The 17,641-nt window shown below is 58.6% G+C and overlaps 2 protein-coding genes across 8 annotated transcripts in view; both read left to right on the top strand.

Moving 5' to 3' along the window:
• Positions 1–6,527, top strand: part of FKBP5 (FKBP prolyl isomerase 5) — a 28,129-nt gene extending 21,602 nt beyond the window's left edge. For all 4 annotated transcript variants that reach the window (XM_056362015.1, XM_056362016.1, XM_056362013.1 and 1 more), the window contains 6 exons: positions 1,130–1,286; positions 1,809–1,899; positions 2,976–3,059; positions 3,565–3,750; positions 4,784–5,023; positions 6,138–6,527. In XM_056362015.1, the coding sequence (XP_056217990.1) occupies positions 1,130–1,286; positions 1,809–1,899; positions 2,976–3,059; positions 3,565–3,750; positions 4,784–5,023; positions 6,138–6,230 (851 nt within the window). In that variant the 3' untranslated portion in view covers positions 6,231–6,527. The remainder of the gene's footprint in view (positions 1–1,129; positions 1,287–1,808; positions 1,900–2,975; positions 3,060–3,564; positions 3,751–4,783; positions 5,024–6,137) is intronic.
• A 2,602-nt stretch (positions 6,528–9,129) lies between these two features.
• Positions 9,130–17,288, top strand: TULP1 (TUB like protein 1). 4 transcript variants are annotated; one of them, XM_056362005.1, is made up of 14 exons: positions 9,130–9,377; positions 9,846–9,888; positions 11,399–11,516; positions 11,627–11,770; positions 12,392–12,526; positions 12,736–12,849; positions 12,960–13,094; positions 13,290–13,381; positions 13,642–13,815; positions 14,229–14,341; positions 14,829–14,937; positions 15,143–15,241; positions 15,528–15,699; positions 16,810–17,288. In XM_056362005.1, the coding sequence occupies exons 1-14, from the start codon at positions 9,331–9,333 to the stop codon at positions 16,941–16,943; spliced, it is 1,629 nt and encodes a 542-aa protein (XP_056217980.1). In that variant the 5' UTR covers positions 9,130–9,330; the 3' UTR covers positions 16,944–17,288. The 4 variants fall into 4 exon arrangements, with proteins under 4 accessions (XP_056217980.1, XP_056217983.1, XP_056217982.1 ...); XM_056362008.1 differs by lacking the exon at positions 9,846–9,888; XM_056362007.1 differs by lacking the exons at positions 9,130–9,377; positions 9,846–9,888 and adding an exon at positions 9,917–10,929.
• Positions 17,289–17,641: the final 353 nt, after the last annotated feature.

The following is a 17,641-nucleotide window of genomic DNA, read 5'->3' on the forward strand; positions in this document are numbered from 1 at the left end:
TGCGCCCATGCACCTCATCCCAGGGACATCCCGGACATCCCGGGGCAGGGACGTGTCCGTGGGGCAGGGACAGGCACCCTTCCTTCAGCCTGGGCTGCAGCTCACCCGTACGGAGCCCAGACCCTTGGCTACATCTGGCACTGTGTCTGCTTTGGCTCATCCTTGCGCTCGCCTCCTGCCACCCCTGCCACCGGGGTGAGGTGTTGGGGGCCCCCCAGTACCTCGGGTCACATCCTGCTCTCTCCGCTCTGCAGCGAGCAAAGGTGAAGCTCACATCCTTCCAGGCTGCAAAACCTTTAAGCACAGTTGTGACAACATTAATGCGCACTGTGAATTTTTCCTCTTAAAAAGCTTTTTTTCATTTGTTTCTGACTTTTTTTTTTTTAATGGTACGTAGGAATTCCTTAGGAAATTCCTTTTATTTTTACCTGCCCGCACGCATATGCCTTGTGTACCCTGCAAGCAGAGTGCAAAGAACTAAAACTGTCCCCAAAGCCTGGAACGTCTTCAGGATTGAATAAATAAAGAATCATCTTGCTGTGGAAACGCAGCCAGGAATACCAGGTGGCGAATGTGCCAGGTACCCGGTGTCCGCTCCGTCTGCACTTCTGCCAATGTCTGGGGCTGGAACAGCATGGTTAGTGGTTGAAGATTAAAAAAAAAAAAAAAAAAAAGGGAAAACCAAAAAGTTTTATCTTGTACTTTGAGTTCTTAGAGGGAGAACATAGCCTTGTTTTCGAGGTAGAAGGCAAAGCTGTATAGCGCCGTATGGAAGATTTGTAATCGCCGTGATAAACTCTGCATGGCAGCGTGCCAGGAGCAATACCCAGTTCCAGTAAGACTTGACTCGTGCAGTTGAGTACGAGGGGAACATATTAGTCATGATGTTTATCTGTTGTCTCGTCCTTGGTTAGATGAGATATGCCTGCCTTGCTTTTCAGCAATGCTCCCGAGCCCTCCCCATCCCTGTGCGCTCACCAAGGGCTCCTTGGCTGCCCCAGCCCCCTTCCAGGGCTGGAGCTTTGCTGGAGTTGGGGAGATAACACTTTATAAGATGCTTTCTTTGGAGCCCACCTTGCCTTGGTTTGGGGGGCTCCGGGTGCGATCCTGCCCTCTCACCTCTCTGCAGTTCACCTGGAGGGATTCTGCGGCGGCACCAGGTTCGATTGTAAAGATGTGAAGTTCATCGTGGGCGAAGGGGAGGACCACGACATCCCCATCGGCATCGACAAAGCCCTGGAGAAGATGCAGAGGGGAGAGCACTGCATCCTCTACCTTGGGCCACGGTGAGGATCATCCCTGCAAGGATGCTGTCTGGTTTATGCTTCTGACAGCCGAGGTTGTTTCGGCACTCCTGGAAGACAGCGATCCTGAAAGTCAGACTCTCCAGGGGAGCCTCGGGTTAGCAGTGCCAGCAGGGTGGCAAGGGTGACCGGTGGCGTGTAGGCAGGAATCTCAAGATGCTTTAAAAAAATCAGGTAAAAGGGGTTTACCCAAGTCCTGTGGCTGAAAGGAAAACATCTCCATGGAAATCGCTGGGGCTGGCTCCTTCCACTGGAGAGAAACCCGTAGAAAAAAATGGATTTAATGCAGCCAGAAAGGATGATTCCCAAGATATAACGCATTGTATATTGTCAGATAGCTCTGCTTCTGGAGAATAATATCACCCTGGCCCCAAAATGTTAGAAAGCTGTGGGCATGGAGCTGGGTGTGAAATCAGAATTAGCAACCTGGGTCTGTGTTTGTGGCCCAACGCTGCTGAAATGAAGATTTTTTGCCCTGCTCTGACACCTCTTCTGCCCTTCCAGGTACGGCTTTGGCGAGGCGGGGAAGCCGAAATACGGCATCCAGGCGAATGCAGAGCTGGTGTACGAGGTCACACTGAAAAGCTTTGAAAAGGTGAGGGTGCTGGTCCCTCCCCAGGTTCCGGGAACGCTGGTCCCTGTGCAGCGTCCACCCTTTGTCCCTGGCGTGGCTGCAGCCCAGCCCCTGCTGAAGTGGATACGTCACCAAGGATCTCTGTGTTCTTAATTTGTTCTTCTCTGTTGGTTTGTTTTATTTTTCTGGCTGGGGTCCAAGGCTGGTTCTCTTACGTGTTCCTAGCCTTGTTCCTTTTGTCCTTTCTTTCCCCCCCCACTTTTTTTTCTCTCTTTTATTTATTTTTTGTCCTTTTATTTATTTTTTGTCCTTTTATTCTCTCCCCCTCCCCCCCTGTTTGGTTGTTGGTTTTTTTTTTCCCTTGGGCTGCATGGGTAAAAGTTGGTGTGTCTAGCCAGCTGGCCCTGAGGAGCTCGGCTGGCACACTGAGCTGCCTGTGCCCATGGGGAGGCTGGGGCTGGGATGCAGGAGGTGGCCATGGGATGGGGGCTGGGATGCAGGAGGTGGCCATGGGATGGGGGCTGGGATGCAGGAGGTGGCCATGGGATGGGGGCTGGGATGCAGGAGGTGGCCATGGGATGGGGGCTGGGATGCAGGAGGTGGCCATGGGATGGGGGACGGGATGCAGGAGATGCCCATGGGATGGGGGACAGGATGCAGGAGGTGGCCATGGGATGGGGCAGGTGCTGCATCCCTGGCTGGGTCCCCTCCCCACCCCATCACCCTGGCCAGAGTGGGAGCGAGACCTGTCACATCCCCTCTCTGCTGGGGGATGTCTCTCCCCACCTTCCTCTTCCCTGTTTTTGGGGGTTTATTTGGTGTCAGGTTTTTCCTTCTGTGGGGTTGTGGTGCATGAACCACCTGGCTCAGCGTGAAGTCCTCAACCTGGAGGGGATTTCTCTATTGTAAAGGGCTCCAGGTCTGCACCCCCACCTCGTCCCCAGCCCCTCAAATTAAAAAAGCTGCTGGATTCACCCTCTGTAATACTTCCCTGACGAGCCCAGCTTGTTAGGAGCAATCCTAGGAAGCCAGGTGGTCCTGCTGGCTGCGGTGGGCTGCCATGCTCCGCTGGGATTGCTCCAAATATTTCTTTGCAGGCCAAGGAGTCGTGGGAGATGGACACCAAAGAGAAGCTGGAGCAGGCCGCCATCGTCAAGGAGAAAGGCACGATGTACTTCAAGGTTTGTAAACTGGGGGATGGGGGAGGTGGGGCTGGAAAAGACCCCGGGGGTGACTGTTGGATACGTGACTTAGTCGTTGATGTCAGAGAAGCCGTGTGTTCCCCCAGCAGTGCTGGGGAAAGCGGGTCCTGCCCTTCCTCTGCCGCCTTCTCACTCCCTGATGCTCCCTGAGATATGTCCTCCTTCCCCAGCATTGCCTTGGGAAGCAGGATGGCAGGTCGGACTCTTCCCAGGCCAGGACTAGTGCCGAGGGGCTTTGCAGTTCCCCTTGCCGGGCTGGGGCATCCTGGTGCCCCGCTCTGCTCTGACGTGGCTTTTCCCGGGGGCAGCACACCAGCCGCTCCAGCCGTGCCCTGGTGTGGTTGTAGGTATCCAGCATCCTCCTTCCTCCGTGGATTTATTTAACACACCACAGGAAACTCAGAACCTGTTCGCAGGATGTTTCGGGAGCAGGCTGAGCCTTCTCGGCGCGGGTCCCTCTAGCCTTTTATTTGTTCCATCCCAGGAAGGCAAATACCTGCAGGCGGTGATTCAGTATGGGAAGATAGTGTCCTGGCTGGAGATGGAGTATGGCTTGTCTGAAAAAGAGTCGAAAGCCTCCGACTCCTTCCTCCTGGCTGCCTTCCTCAACCTGGCCATGTGCTACCTGAAGCTGCGGGAGTACGCCAAAGCCGTCGAGTGCTGCGATAAGGTAGAGGCGCACGAGCCTGGGGGCTGGAGCATCTCTCCTCCTGCAATTTTTCTTTTTTTTTTTTTTTTTTTTTTTTAATTTCTTCTCATATAAGAAGCAATTTCCAAATGGCAGAGTGATGGTGGCATCCCTTCTGCGCCTCGAGGTCTCTGTGGATGCTGCGTGCTCGGAGACTGCAGGAGCAAAAGTGCCTTTTGGGGTTCAAAATCCCCCTGGGCATGGCCTTAAACCAGCTTTTCTTCTAAGGCCAGCTCCGTGTCAATGGGTGCTGCGTGGGCCGACAGCCTTGGGGTGCTGTTTGGGTCTGCCCAGGCTGGATCTGGGTGCTGGGTGCTGGTCTGGGTCTCTGCTGGAGCTGCTGCAGATCTCCAAGTCGCTTGAGGGGTGGGATGCGGCTTTGCCAGTCCCTAAAAGAGCTGCAACCTTGTCTTTGTCAGGAAACTGTTAATTCTTTTATAAAAGGCTTAAATCTCAGCATCTTGCCTACAGGAAAGATAGTAAAGCTGGTTGTCTTAATCTAAAAGGTGAATCATTGCTGAGTGATGTGTTCTTTTTACAAAAAAAGTATGTAAAAAAATTTTTTTACTAAAAAAATCAGTATTTTTTTACAAAAAAAGTACATTTATTTTACAAAAAAATTTACTAAAGCATATGTAGCTTTTGCTAAAGGAAAATAATGTCACTGCTAAAGCAGGGAGACCAAAGCGTGTTTGATCCGTCAGCTCCCTTGGCTCTGAGCTCCCCACGCTCCTCTGGGCTTTAACATTTACACCTGAGTTCTTGTCTGTGGGTTTGTCTCCCCCCAACTCTGCCACACTCAGGGGGATTTTAAGCAAGGAGAATTAACTAAACTATATTAATGACCTGCCATCTGCTGATGGAGACGGGTCAATTTTTGTTGAGCAAGATGCAAGTGGTCTGGAGACTTGGAGCCACCTTGTCCTAATTTCAGCAGATTTAACAAGGCTTTGACCACAGGGGGATCTTTTCTGGAAGCCCCAGGTTGCTAACGGGGGGACCGGTGTGTTTCCAGGCGCTGGGACTGGACCAGGACAACGAGAAGGGCTTGTACCGGAGAGGCGAAGCCAGGTTATTGATGAACGAGTTTGAGCTGGCAAAATGTGACTTTCAAAAAGTGCTGGAAGTGAATCCACAGAACAAAGCGGCAAAATCACAGATCTCCGTCTGCCAGAAGAAAACGAAGGAGCACAACGAGCGGGACCGGAGGATCTACGCCAACATGTTCACAAAGTTTGCGGAGAGGGATGCAAAGGTGCGTGTTGCCTGGGTTTGGCCATTTGGCAGGCTGCGCTGAGGGATGCTTGGCAGGTTTGTGATGAGAGGAGCTGGGTTAAATGGAACGTATTTAAATTCATGAAGTTATTAAATTATAGGTCAGGTTGAGGATGGAGGGACAGAGCCTGCTGCAGTGGGAAGAAGTGGTTTCTTTCTTGGCCCCTCTTACGCAGAGGCTGCCGTCAGATGCTCAGCCATCAACTCAGAGTATTTGCGGTGCGAGCTCCTGAGGGCTGATAACAGTGTTGGCATTTGTACTGCATTTTGCTGTTCCCAGCTAGTGACTCTGGATGACCTCCTGGTCACGGGCAAAATGAAATGTCATCCTGTCTCTGGCAAGGCCAAGGGTATTTTGAGACACGATAGTATGGATTTCCTGCAGCTGGTAAGGCAATAGCCTGCTGCTCTGCTGGTACGGGGGGATCGCTGTCTCGTAACAGGCTCGCGTCCAGAATTCCTCTGAACAAAACCCAGTGTACTGTAACGGGAGAGGACATGGCTTTGCAAGCCGCCTGCCTGGGTCATTTTTAGTATAATCCCTCCTGAACCCCTGCCTGGAGGTTGGGGCTATGGACTAAGTGAGCGGTGCAGACCCTGGGGAGCAGCGTGCCGGGGTAACCGGCCCGGGGCAGGGAGCGGAGCCGCGCCGGCTGCTGGCACCGCGGGTGTGATGGGGAGAGTCGCTGCTGGAGCAGGTTAAAGGCTTTCAGGTGCCTCAGCACTCCTCCTGCACCCGCCAGACTGCATGTACGGGCTGCACCTATGGCTTGGTGCTGTGCCTCTATCCGATGCTGGTCCCTCACCTCCTGGTCCCTCTCTGTGCCCCTGCATCCATCCATCCATCCATCCTTCCATCCATCCATCCAGGCTCACTCTGTCCCCTCGAGGTGGTCGCATCCTTCCTGTACCTTCCCCCAGAGCTCGCTGAGCCAAGCAAACGGGAGCCTGCGGTGTGAGCTGCAGCGGTTGATAGGCAGCGGGGGAGCCAAGGGGGGGGGAATTCTGCCCACCCGTACCCATCCCCGGCATCGCTGCCGCCTGCCTGCTCCTTCCTCCTCCTGTTTCCATGTGCTTTATCTGCTGTTTTGCAGGAAGCAGCTAGCAAAACTGGGGTCGAAAAAGCAGTGGAGAAAGCAGCTTGTGAAAAGGGACCGAAAACTCACGATGCTGAAGGACACGTATGACGGAGGAGGAGGGGAAGGGAGAGCCTCCTGCCCTTGGCCCGTGCAGAAAAAGGTTGCTGCCAGACCTCGGGACTCGCCAGTGTTTTCTTGTAAAGCTTGTTACAGTTTGTGTGATTGTGGAAGCAAAAAGCGCCTCGCGAAGAAAAACGAACCCTGTCTCACTGCCCTGGGCACGCTCGGGGGCAGAGTGGGAGCGGCGGGACGCCGTGGGACCACCGCACGTGGAACAAATAGCTTTTAAGTGGAGAGAAAGAGAGAGAGAGAGAAAAAAAAAAATAATAAAAATTGAAACTCTTGGCTCTTGGGAGGTTTCCGTAGACAGCTCGTCCCAGCTCCCTCGGCTTTGTGCCAGCTGGCGGCGCAGCATCCCGGGTCCTCCGAGATGAGCTGGGATGTGGGAGATGCTCCTGGTACGCTGCGGTGCTGCCTGCGGTTGTATCTGGCACACGGCCACACTGCACCGCACCAGTGCCAGCACCGGCACCAGCACGGTGGGCTGCCGGAGCACAGAGCTGGCTCACGGGGACCCAGCACCCTGGAGCGCTCGGTGGCTTTCTCACCCGTGGGTGTCCACTGGGGTGGGGGGGAAATTGGTTTTCTCTCCTGGTGGGTCCTCGCCTGCGGCCGAAGGGGTTGTGATGCGGAGCCAGGCGTGAGGGTGAGGACCTGCATCGCCTCCGCTGCACCCGTCAGCGCAGGGGTGAAATTCACCGTTCAAGCGCTGTTTTTGGGGGGGTGGGGGGTTGGACTTTATCTTTTGGAGAAGCTGGTCTCTGTTTCCTTGGAGAGCCAAAGCCTGTCCAGCTCCGCTCTCGCAGGCACTGGGTCCGCAGGCTGCGTGCCAGCCCTCAGCTCCCGTCTTGAACTGGGAGTTTTATTGCTTATTTGGAGTCAGTACTGGGGGGAAAAAAGGTTGGCGTGGTGGTTCATAAAGCAAGCGATGGTTTGAGCTGGTACAGTGGGTTTACAGCTCGTGGCGAGGGGGGACCCGGGTGTGCTGGGGGTGCATCGTGTCCCCATGCTGGTGCTGCTGCCACCTCGGCCATCCTTCTCCTCCATCCTAAAGGGATGCCGTCACTACCGTGTGAGAACAGCTTTCCGGTTGTTATTTTTCCTGTCTGTTCTTTGTAATACTCCGTTTGGAGCTTGGAAATAAACAACTGAAAGAAAAAAAAAAAAAAGAAAGAAAAAAAAAAAGTGCTTTTTCTCTGGGTCCTGCTCAGCAAAGGGGGTGGCCGGGGGGACACGCAGGTGTGCTCTCCTCTGGGTGGAGATGCCCCAGCTCCAGCGAGGGGTTCGTTAAGGAATTATTGCCATCCTCAAGGCCTGATGCTGTCCATTTTTATCAGCACCGTCGTTCCCTGGAGAGCCAGGGCTTCGGAGATGCCTGGCTGGGGGATGCTACTTGGGCGTCTCAGCTGTTCCTCCAGCCTGGGGGGGGTTATCCTGGTGGTTTGGGTGGGGTTTTTTTGCTAGCATGTCCCCTTGGGAGGGGGCTTCCTGGGGGGCACCCGGATGGGGGGAGGAGGTACCTGTGCCCCTTGGCTGAGGATGTAGAGAGCAGAGAGCCGTGCCAGCGGGGACTGCGGGTCTGCCCGTCCCTCTCTTAACACCCTCCCCCTCCCCCGGCCATCTGGGGAGGATAAACCAGATTTGGTTCAAATTCCTCTTCACTGGTCCATCAGGTGGTACCTGAAGCACCATTTCTGCAGCCTGTCTGATCTCCCACCTGCAGCAGATCATTCCTGGCACGGTGGCCGTGTGGCTGCTCATCCGTGTCCCCGGTTTTAACACCACCCCCGGGGTGTCTCGTGGCCAGCAAAGCATCCCTGTGGGTGCTGCCTGGGGAGGGTGCTGGGAGACAGGGGCTCTGCAAAAAAATCGTCTTTTTTTTTTTCTTGCAGGCAGGGCAAAAAAATCATTTGGGGGCAGCCCAAACCGCATTTTCCATAGGAAACAACCCTCTGCAGAAAAAAAACCACCAACTTGCTTCGCAATTTCTGGCCTTTCCACCCCCCCCCCCCCCCCCCCCGTTTTTAAGCAGATTTTGGGCTTATTTTGGCTCGGTGCTTTTCTCACCCTTGGAAAAGAAATTAAATTCGGGCAGGTGATGAGATGCGGTTTAGAGATTAAAGGGAAACTGGGAGAATTTTGTGCCGAAGGCGTCGAAACTTTGGCGCTGCTGGTGGGTCCCGGGTGTGCAGTGTTCAAATGCCATCTAGTGGCACTGGGCACGGGTGGGACGTGGGGTGGCGGGGGGCTTTGGGGTGTCGACGGCTGGGCAGGGCTGGGGGGCTGGTGGGGACACTTGGCTTGTCCGGCGTTGCAGCTGGAGAGCACCCATGGGTGGCCTTTGCGGGGGAATATTAACGGCTAAATATTAAGTGCTGTTAACGAGGCGAGAGCAATGATGTTCAGGGTGCAAAACGTGTCACCCGAGGGGACCTGGGGACGTGGATCGGGCTCGGAGCAGAGCAGTGGTCCATAGGGAAGCCCTTAGCACCTGGAGCTGGGGATGCTGCTTTCCCCATGCACAACTCACACAAACCAGCCCAAATCCTGCTTTTCTGTCACCAAGACGACATTTTTGGGTGGAAAAAGGCACATCCAGGGAGAGTAACCCTAAATGAGGTCAGGCAGCTCCTCAGCCTGGGGTGGGCTGGAGCGAGTGGCCCTGCCATGTCAGGGATCCCACCCAGTGTGGAGGGAGCCAGACACCCCTCAAAAGGCACCTGGGGTCTGACTGACCCCCTGTGCCCCCCGGTGCTCCCACAGAGCCCCCTTTTCCTCGGATTACCGCCCTGCCAGCTGCTCTCCCAGCAGGCCTGGCTGGCAGCTCCTGAAATCCTATTACCGAGTTTCAGGAGAAATAAAAAGTTAATCATCTCCTTCGCCTGCTCTTCCTCCTCCTCCTCCTCACACCGCAGGAGCTCACGGAGGCGGCCGAGCCGATGCTGGGAGGCTGCGGCTGAGCCCCTGGATCCAGCCCCAGGCTGGCAGGGGCTGCAGTGCCGGGGGTCGGTGCCCGGTGACCGGGAGGAGGGAAGGAGGTCCGGAGAGGCCAGAGGGAACCATCCTGCTCGACGCTGGGCTGGGAGCCATGCCGCTGCAGACTGAGATCCTGCGCGAGGTCTGGGCTGCCGACAGGTGGGTGCTGGGGGGCAGGATGCGACCTGCGGGGTGGGCGATGTGCTGGGCATCCCCATCGGGTTCCCGTCTCCTCCAGCTCCTTTTCCTCCTGTTTTCAGTTTAGATGGGATTTAATGAGCTGTTTTATCAGCTTTTTGGCTCCGGGGTTCAGTGTGATGATGCTCATGGGTTTACAGAGGGCAGATGCGTTCGGTGGCGGGGGGTGTCCCCAGATTAACCTCGTTGCTGTCACCCTTGGCCAAAGCAGAGCCCTGGGCTCCCTGCTAGGAAGGATGCTGTTGGCTGAGCTTGACCCAGCCGAGATGGGGAGCTGCTTCTGGAGGCAAATGAAATGAAATGAAATGAAATGAATGACCTTTCCCCCCGGCCAAATATTGGGGTCGTGCTCAGCTGGAGGGTCTCAGCCCTACCAGGAGCTGCGGGGGGCTGAAAGCCCCTCACCCCTTTGCTTTCTGTGCCCCACAGCCCCAGCGAGGAGCCAGGGACCCCCCATCACAAGCCCAAGCAGGTGAGAAAAAATCCTTCCCCCCCCCAGCCCCAGTGCCACCATCCCCTGCTGCAGGCAGCCCCCAAGGGCTGGGGACATCCGAGATCCCCAAACCCTGGGGCCCCACACGAGACCAACCTGGGGCTGGACAGGCTCCTCCATCGGGGTGCTGCAGCCCAGAGGGGGGCATGAGCTTTTGGGGACCACCCCCCTCCAGAGCAGGTGGGTAGAGGGAATCCCACAAAGCCCCCCCTGCTCCTTTGTGCATCCTTCCAAACCCTCTTTCCAATGCTCTGAAGCACCCCATGAGGTGGGCTCTCAGTTCCTAATTAACACTTTAATTAAGCCTCTTAGTTAAGCCGTGACTCACTTTCCCCCAGCCGTGACCCCAAAGGCCAGACCCCTCTCCCTGCGTTTCAGCACAGCCCTTGGGTACCACCCAGCCTTCCAGGGGTCTCAGCAGTGATTTCATCAACCACCCAATTTAATTAGCAGCCCCTCCTCAAAAGGCTTCGTTAAGTAATGAACCAAGGGACTGTCTTCCCCCCCAGCTGCTTAAGGGATTAAAGGATGTGAAGGAGCTTTTCAGTGTGAGCTGATGACATGGAAGAAACCAGCCAGTTCCTGGTTCTGCTGTGGGACCCCCAGTTTCCCCCTTGGCCAAATCTGCCATGCTGGGATCCTGCTGGGATCCAGCCGGATCCCCTCTTGCAAAACACCTTCCCCCGCCACGCTGGGGCATCCGGGAGGGATGGCACCCCTGCGAGGGGCAAGGTGCTTTGTCGGGTGGTGGGTGCCTTGGTGCAACTGGATATGCTTAAATCCCTTTCTGATGGTCCCAAGCTGCCACCCCCTCCCCAAATACCTCCTGGGCAGAGCCCACTGCTGCCCCACATTCTCCGCATTTGGTAAATCGGGGTTATTTATAGCCCCAGCTCACCGGGATTAGGTGTGCTGTGCCTAATCCCCCTGCTTTACCGCTCCCACTGACCTCCATCCCGCACGGCCCCGCAGCTCCTGGCCTCCGGCGGGGACCTTTTGCGGGGACAAGTGGAGATGGAGGTGCGGAGCTGGGCTGCCTGCCCATCCCCATGTCCCCTGTCCCAGCTCGGGTCCCCTCGGATGCCCCTCGGTGCCCAGGGTGACTCCTGGCCGGGGTCCCTATGGCACAGCGTGGCTTGTCTCCATACCGGCACGGTCCATGGTGTTGTGGCAGCGCCAGCACCATGTCCCTTGTCCCCGGGGCTGGCGTGGGGCTGGCTGTCCCAGCAATGATGCTCTCCCACCTGTCTAACAGCCCTTTCTCTTTTCCTCCCTCTGCCTTCGCTGGGCGGCTGCCCCATGGTAAGTCACTCGTCTGAAGATGCCAGCATATCCCTGTCCCCGCAGCAGGTCCCAGTTCCCTCGCGGGGCTGGGGAAAAGCCCGGCTGTTCTGGAAAAGCAGCTGGTGCTGTCTGAGCAGGGGTTGCCCTGCCCAGGGAAAAGGGGTTGAAGGCTGGCACTGCTCCGCAGCACCGGCCGCGGGGGCAGAAGGTGAAGAAGAAGCGGCAGGAGCCGATGCTGGAGGCCGAGGCCAAGCCCCGGCGGCTGCGGGTGAAGAAGCTGAGCGAGGCGGGGGCTGCGGAGGAGCCCCGTGCCCCAGCACAGGGTAAGCACAGACCTTCCCCCTGATCCCATGGGAATGGGGGGAGATGCTGGTCCCCCCACAATCCTGCAGCCGCCGCGCTCAACATCACTGGCATCCCTCGAAACGTGCAGGGGTGAAGAAGCTGAAGAAGAAGAAGGAGGAGAAGGGGGAGGAGGAGGGTGACAAGGACCCCAAACTCACCAGGGAGCCTCGGAAGAAGAAGGAGAGCCCAGCCACCCGCTCCCGTGTGGCCAAGGCCCCCAAGAAGCAGCAAGGTGGGGGGGCAGCACCCACACCTCTGTGGGCATCTCGTGTCCCCATGCACCATGTCCCACCGGTGCCACCGATGCTCCCGGTGTCTCAGGGGCTCTGCACATGCCGGGGGGTGGGGTGGGGGGATTTTGGCCAAAGCCCATCCCCACACCGGGGAGCAAAGGGGATGTGGTGGGGGACCTGCACGCGTGGCGCTGGCTGGGAGTCGGGATCGGGGCTGGGGACATGCTCCCTGGGAACGTGGCAGTGGCTGGCTGGCTGGTGCCACCAGCTCCCCAGACATCTTTCCGGAGGAAAAAGATGGGGTGGGCAAAATGATGGGGCTCATCCCCCACCCCCCACCCCCCCTCCCCCCAGCTCATCCCCCCAGGGCTGCAGCCACGAGATGGCAGTGTGACTTTGCACGCTGTGTCCGGCGCTGGACGTGGCCAACAAGCCACTGGCCACCACCGCTGGCCCGGGCACCCATGGCCCAGCACCCATGGCCCAGCACCCCCGCGGTGGGGTGGGGGGTGGGTGCCTGCGCTGCCGAGGGACGTTCCCTGCTCCCGGAGCACAAGGCGGTGGGTCCCCGATGCGAAAGGCCATCGCGCTGCTGATGCCGTGGTGTCACCTCCGGGCAGAGCCGGCTGAGGACTCGGAGGAGGAAGAAGAGGAGGAAGAGGTGGAGAATAAAGACCCTCCAAAAAAGCTGAAGAAGAAGGTTCCCAAAGACCCCACCTCGGGCGAGGGCAGGGAGAAGAAGCTGAAGCCGAAGGGTGAGCACCAGGGGTGTCCTGGCTGCATCTGTCCTGGCTGGGATGAGGGGACAGCCCCTGGGCCCTCGTTGTCCTGGGAGGCTCACAGGGCTTCAGAGGATTCGCCCCCTCACCTTTCCCGCTGCCCTCATCCTGCCACCTCCCTGTCCCCATCCCCGCCTGTCCCCATCCCCCTGTTCAGCCGCTCATCGGCTCCTCTGTCCCCCCAGGAGACAAGAGCGACCCTGATGGCAAAGCCAAATCTGCCAAAAGCACCAAGAAGGAGCAGATGTCCATGTTCCAGGTGAACGGGGAGAAAAAGGAGAAGAAAAGCAAGAAGAAAGGTACTGGGTGAGCAGGGGGGGTGGCAGCCCGTCCCACTGCCCCACAGCATCTTCCTGAGCCAACAGCACCCGGTGCTGCGTGACGGTGCTCCCCATGTCCCCCCCGCCAGCCACCACCAGCAGCGACGAGGAGGATGATTCCGACTCCAGCACAAAACCCATCAGGTCGGAGAAGAAGAAAAACCCGGCGTCCCTCTTCCAGACAGGCGGGGACCCCCCGAGGGAGAAGAAATCAAAAAAAAAAGGTGGGAGCCTGGCATTGGCAATGCGTTGGAGGGTGGTGGGTGCTGGAGGGGCTCGTGGGGGTGCGGCTGAGCCTGGCCATGGAGAAGGGGGTTATGATCAATGGTGTTGGTGTGGGTCTGTGCCGAGCTCGGTTTTGGGGTTTGGTGGGGTCAGGCTCTTCCCTCCACTGTCCCCCTGCCCGTTCCTGCCCGCAGCTCCTCCCAAAGTGGCCGAGAGCGAGGAGGAGAGCCCGGAGACCCCGCAGAAAAACTCCAACAAGAAAGGGAAAGGGAAGAAGTCAAAGAAGGTACAAAAAAAACCCAACCAAAAAACCCTCAGACCCATGGGGGTCCCCTCAGGGGGTGGGGGCAGCAGCTCTTCCCCCCAGGGCAGGTTGGGGGGGCTGGAGCATCCCCCAGGGAGACTCACTGCAGCACTGTCCCCAAAGCCACCAGCTGCAGAGCCACAGCCTGGGGGGGAACCGGGAGCAAGGAGCCATCAGCTGGGAGGGGAGGAGAGCTTTTGGCAGGTTTGGCTTTGGGGTCACCATCCCCTCCCGTGTGGCAGCTGAAGGAGGAGAGGCCCCTGTCACCTGTCATCGAGGTGGACAACCTGGAGGAGTTTGTGCTGCGGCCGGCGCCCCAGGGAGTGACTGTCAAGTGCCGGGTAACGCGGGACAAGAAGGGGATGGACCGGGGGCTTTACCCCACCTATTACCTCCACTTGGATAACGACAAGAAGGTGAGCAGGAGTGGGGGCGTGGAGACCCCTGGGGCTCTACACTCACCCCAAGGAGCACCCTCGGGGTTTTTGGGGATGCCTGTCTGCATCCCACCATGGCGGTGGGTCCTGGACAGGGCTGCCCCCCTCCCCTGCAATTCCTCTTGGGAAATGCCCTGTGTTGATGGTACCTGGGATGATGAGCAAGCGTCGGCCAGAGAGCCGCGCTGACGCCGGGCTGGGCTCAGACCCTCCTGTCCCATCGCTCAGCCAGTATCTTCAGGATCATCTTCACTCCGCGCGTCACTTGTGCAAGGTCATGGCAGTGACCCGTTGGCCCGAGCCTTGTGCAGAGAGTATTTCGGGGTGGCGAGCTGGGGACAGCTGTGGCAATGGCAATGCCCCCTCCCCACGTGGTCCCACTGCCCTCCCAGGTGTTCCTCCTCGCCGGGAGGAAGCGTAAGAAAAGCAAAACCTCCAACTACCTCATCTCCATCGACCCCACCGACCTGTCACGGGGGGGAGAGAACTTCATCGGGAAACTGAGGTAGGTGCGGAGGTGGCACCCTGTTTTGGTGGCACCCCATTCCTGCAGCACCCTCCTCCTGCTCCATGGGTTGCCCTGAGCAATGGCTGGATCAGGCAGGAGGCTCAATTTGGCGTTCCCCACTGCTGGGTTGACCCGAGGAGTGTCGGGGGGTCGGGAGGGGAAAACAGGCTCATCTGGTTCCTCCTGGTAGGCAGGTCACAGCTAGAAACGGCACCTGGCAAGTCTTGGCCTGCTGCACCGCTGGCAGCTGTGCCGCGATGCTGGGGGTCCCCATGGCGGCAGCACCCTATAGCACCCCGATTTTGGGGTGCCCTGAACCCGAACAAACAGCGAAAGGGTGGGACGGACAGTGCTAGCCAGGGGCTGCACGTAGGTTTTGCGGCTGGAGCAAAGCTGAGGCTGTGCCTGGAGGGTGGGGGGGACAGGGCAGGTGGGAGGGGTCCCGGTGGCACTGGCTGTGGTCAGCTCCCACCCTCGTCTGCAGATCCAACCTGATGGGCACAAAGTTTACGGTGTTCGACAACGGTGCGAACCCCGACAGGGCCAACGCCGACTGGTCCAACGTGCGGCAGGAGCTCTCGGCCGTGGTCTACGTAAGTAGAGATGTGGGCCCCCCCGGGACCCCCCAGGCAGGTGGTGAGGGGGTCCTGACCTGCACCCCTTTTGCTGGGCCAATGCTCCAGGGTGCTGCAGAGGTGCAGGATGGGCTGGTTCCATCCCCAAGCCCTTGCTCAGCCGCTGTCGAGGGGCTGCAGCCCATGGGGGTCACTGGGTTCAGGGACGGGGTTTCTCCTGCAGGAAACCAACGTTTTAGGGTTCAAAGGACCCCGGAAAATGACGGTCATCATCCCGGGGATGAACGCCGACAATGAGAGGGTGCCCATCCGGCCCCGTAATGTAAGTCGGGGCCAGACTGGGAGAAACTCCTCGGGGACTGGATTTGCTGGGATTCACCCGGAATTTTACCCATTTTGGGGCACTGAAAACCTGTCAGGTGTCCCTGGAATTCAAGTCACCTCCCTGAGAGGTGGGAGTTGCGCTGTCTGTATTTTTTTCTCGGTGCTGGATCCTGCCCCCCAGATGGGTACTGCTACCGAAGCATCCCCCCGGGCACGCCACAGGGGTGGCAGGGCTGCAGATGGGATCACCCCAACCCCACTGTCCCCCCTCTTGCCCTCCCCAGGACAACGACGGCCTCCTGATGCGATGGCAGAACAGAAACATGGACAACGTGATCGAACTGCACAACAAGGCGCCGGTGTGGAATGATGAGACCCAGTCCTACGTCCTCAACTTCCACGGCCGGGTCACTCACGCCTCCGTCAAAAACTTCCAGATTGTTCACGGCAGCGACCGTAAGCTGGGAAGGGGATGGGATGGGGATGGGATGGGGGGGATGGGATGGGATGGGGGGGATGGGATGGGATGGGATGGGGGGGTGGGATGGGATGGGATGGGATGGGATGGGATGGGATGGGATGGGATGGGATGGGATGGGATGGGGGGGATGGGATGGGATGGGATGGGGGGGATGGGATGGGATGGGGATGGGATGGGATGGGGTGGGATGGGATGGGATGGGATGGGGGGGTGGGATGGGATGGGATGGGATGGGATGGGGGGGATGGGATGGGATGGGATGGGGGGGATGGGATGGGATGGGGGGGATGGGATGGGGGGGGATGGGAGGATGGGATGGGGGGCAATGGTGGGGGAGCACTGGCTGGCCCCAGCACCCCCTTATTTTTGCTGAGGCTTCGTTTTTTCATGCATGGGGGCTTTGGGGTCTCGCTGGAGCTGGGCTGAAGCCAGGCAGGGCATGTGGCACCCTGCAGGCAGCTGCCTGCTGGCCCTGGGTGCCGGCAGAGGGAGCGCGCGGGTCACCTGTTGCCAGGCAGATTAGGGCAAGGACAAATCCTGTGGGGTGCTGAGCCCCCTCCCCATCACGCTACAGCCACCCACTCAGCCCAGGCCACCCCAGAGCATCACCCCCAGCACACACCCCACATGTGCACCCTGGGGCGCACCGTGCCTTGGGGACAGTCCCTTGGGGGTGGCGGTGGCTCTGTCCCCACCGGACGCGGCCGTTTGTCACCTGTCCGGCGCAGTCAGAAGCCCTTGGCCTCCGGGGTGTTGGGTTACGGGACAGAAAAAACCTCTCGGGGGCCCCTGGTTATTTTTACAGATTTCCTGTCACCCGCCCTCTGGTAGCAGCGGTCCCATGGGGGGGGCGAGTGGGGTCCTTGTCCCTCGGGGGGCTGCGGCTCCCGGGGAGGGCGTGCTGGGGGGGCCGAGGTGGTTCCATGCAATGGGAAAATGATGCTTTTTGGTAACAGGCATAGCAGCGTGGCCAGCCGGGGGTGGGGGGGGGCGGTTTGGGATGCTGCTGCGTGTGTGGGCACCCTGGGCACGGGGTGGGCTGGGGGTGGGGGTGCCACCCCAGCCGCTCGCCCTCTCTCCCCCAGCCGACTACATCGTGATGCAGTTCGGGCGCGTGGCGGACGATGCCTTCACCATGGACTACAACTACCCGCTGTGCGCCGTGCAGGCCTTCGCCATCGCCCTCTCCAGCTTCGACGGGAAGCTGGCCTGCGAGTAGCGCCCGCGCCGGGGCCGCTGGGGCCGTGTGCCGGTGCCCGGTGGGTGCTCCTGCATCCCCGTCCGGCTCCGCTGCCTCCAATTCCACCTTCTGCCCGGTGAATGCCGCGGTTGCTGCTTCTCCTGCAGCGGCTCGAGGTGCACGGTGCCTGCGGAGCGCCGTGGGACACTCCTCTGGCTGTGGCCACCTTCTCCGGGCAAACTGGGGACAGATAACTGGTCTGGGGCAGATGGCAGAGTCAGGTCCGGGGTATATTTAGCAAATGAGGCTGACTGCAATCCCAAGCTCATCCCTTTGAGACGTTTCTTGGACTCAGATCCTGGAAACTCATCCCCCACCCTCCCTCCCCTTTTTTTTTTTTTTTTTTTTTTTTTTAGGTTCTGGTTTGTATTTTGTAGCTCAATCTCTCAGTGAGAGGACGGTTGGTGGTCTCAGTTCGTGTTTGCTCATCCCCCCCCATGAGTGTGCACAGGACCCACACATGGCAAGGCTCTGCCCGGGCCCCTGGTGAGGGACCCCGTGCCTGGCTCGATGCCCACTGGGCACCAAACCCCCCTCCCACCCCATTTTGCCCTGGCACAAGTGGCTGGGCGATGCCCGCAGTGTCTTTGCATGCCCTGAGTTCTCCACCCGTTGGGTCTCATCCTGCTGCCTGGAAGCCTTTGGGGCTTTGGGTCCCCGAGGAGCAGCCCAGCACC

The sequence above is a fragment of the Falco biarmicus genome, chromosome 16, assembly GCF_023638135.1.
Source record: "Falco biarmicus isolate bFalBia1 chromosome 16, bFalBia1.pri, whole genome shotgun sequence".
NCBI classification, from domain to species: Eukaryota; Metazoa; Chordata; class Aves; order Falconiformes; family Falconidae; genus Falco; species Falco biarmicus.

Excerpts from the sequence above, each read along its gene's own strand:
- TULP1 (XM_056362005.1), top strand. The coding sequence starts at position 9,331 with ATGCCGCTGCAGACTGAGATCCTGCGCGAGGTCTGGGCTGCCGACAG. Across the intron at positions 12,850-12,959 it reads GAAGAAAAGCAAGAAGAAAG|CCACCACCAGCAGCGACGAG; the intron begins GTACTGGGTGAG and ends CCCCCCCGCCAG. Across the intron at positions 15,242-15,527 it reads TGCCCATCCGGCCCCGTAAT|GACAACGACGGCCTCCTGAT; the intron begins GTAAGTCGGGGC and ends TGCCCTCCCCAG.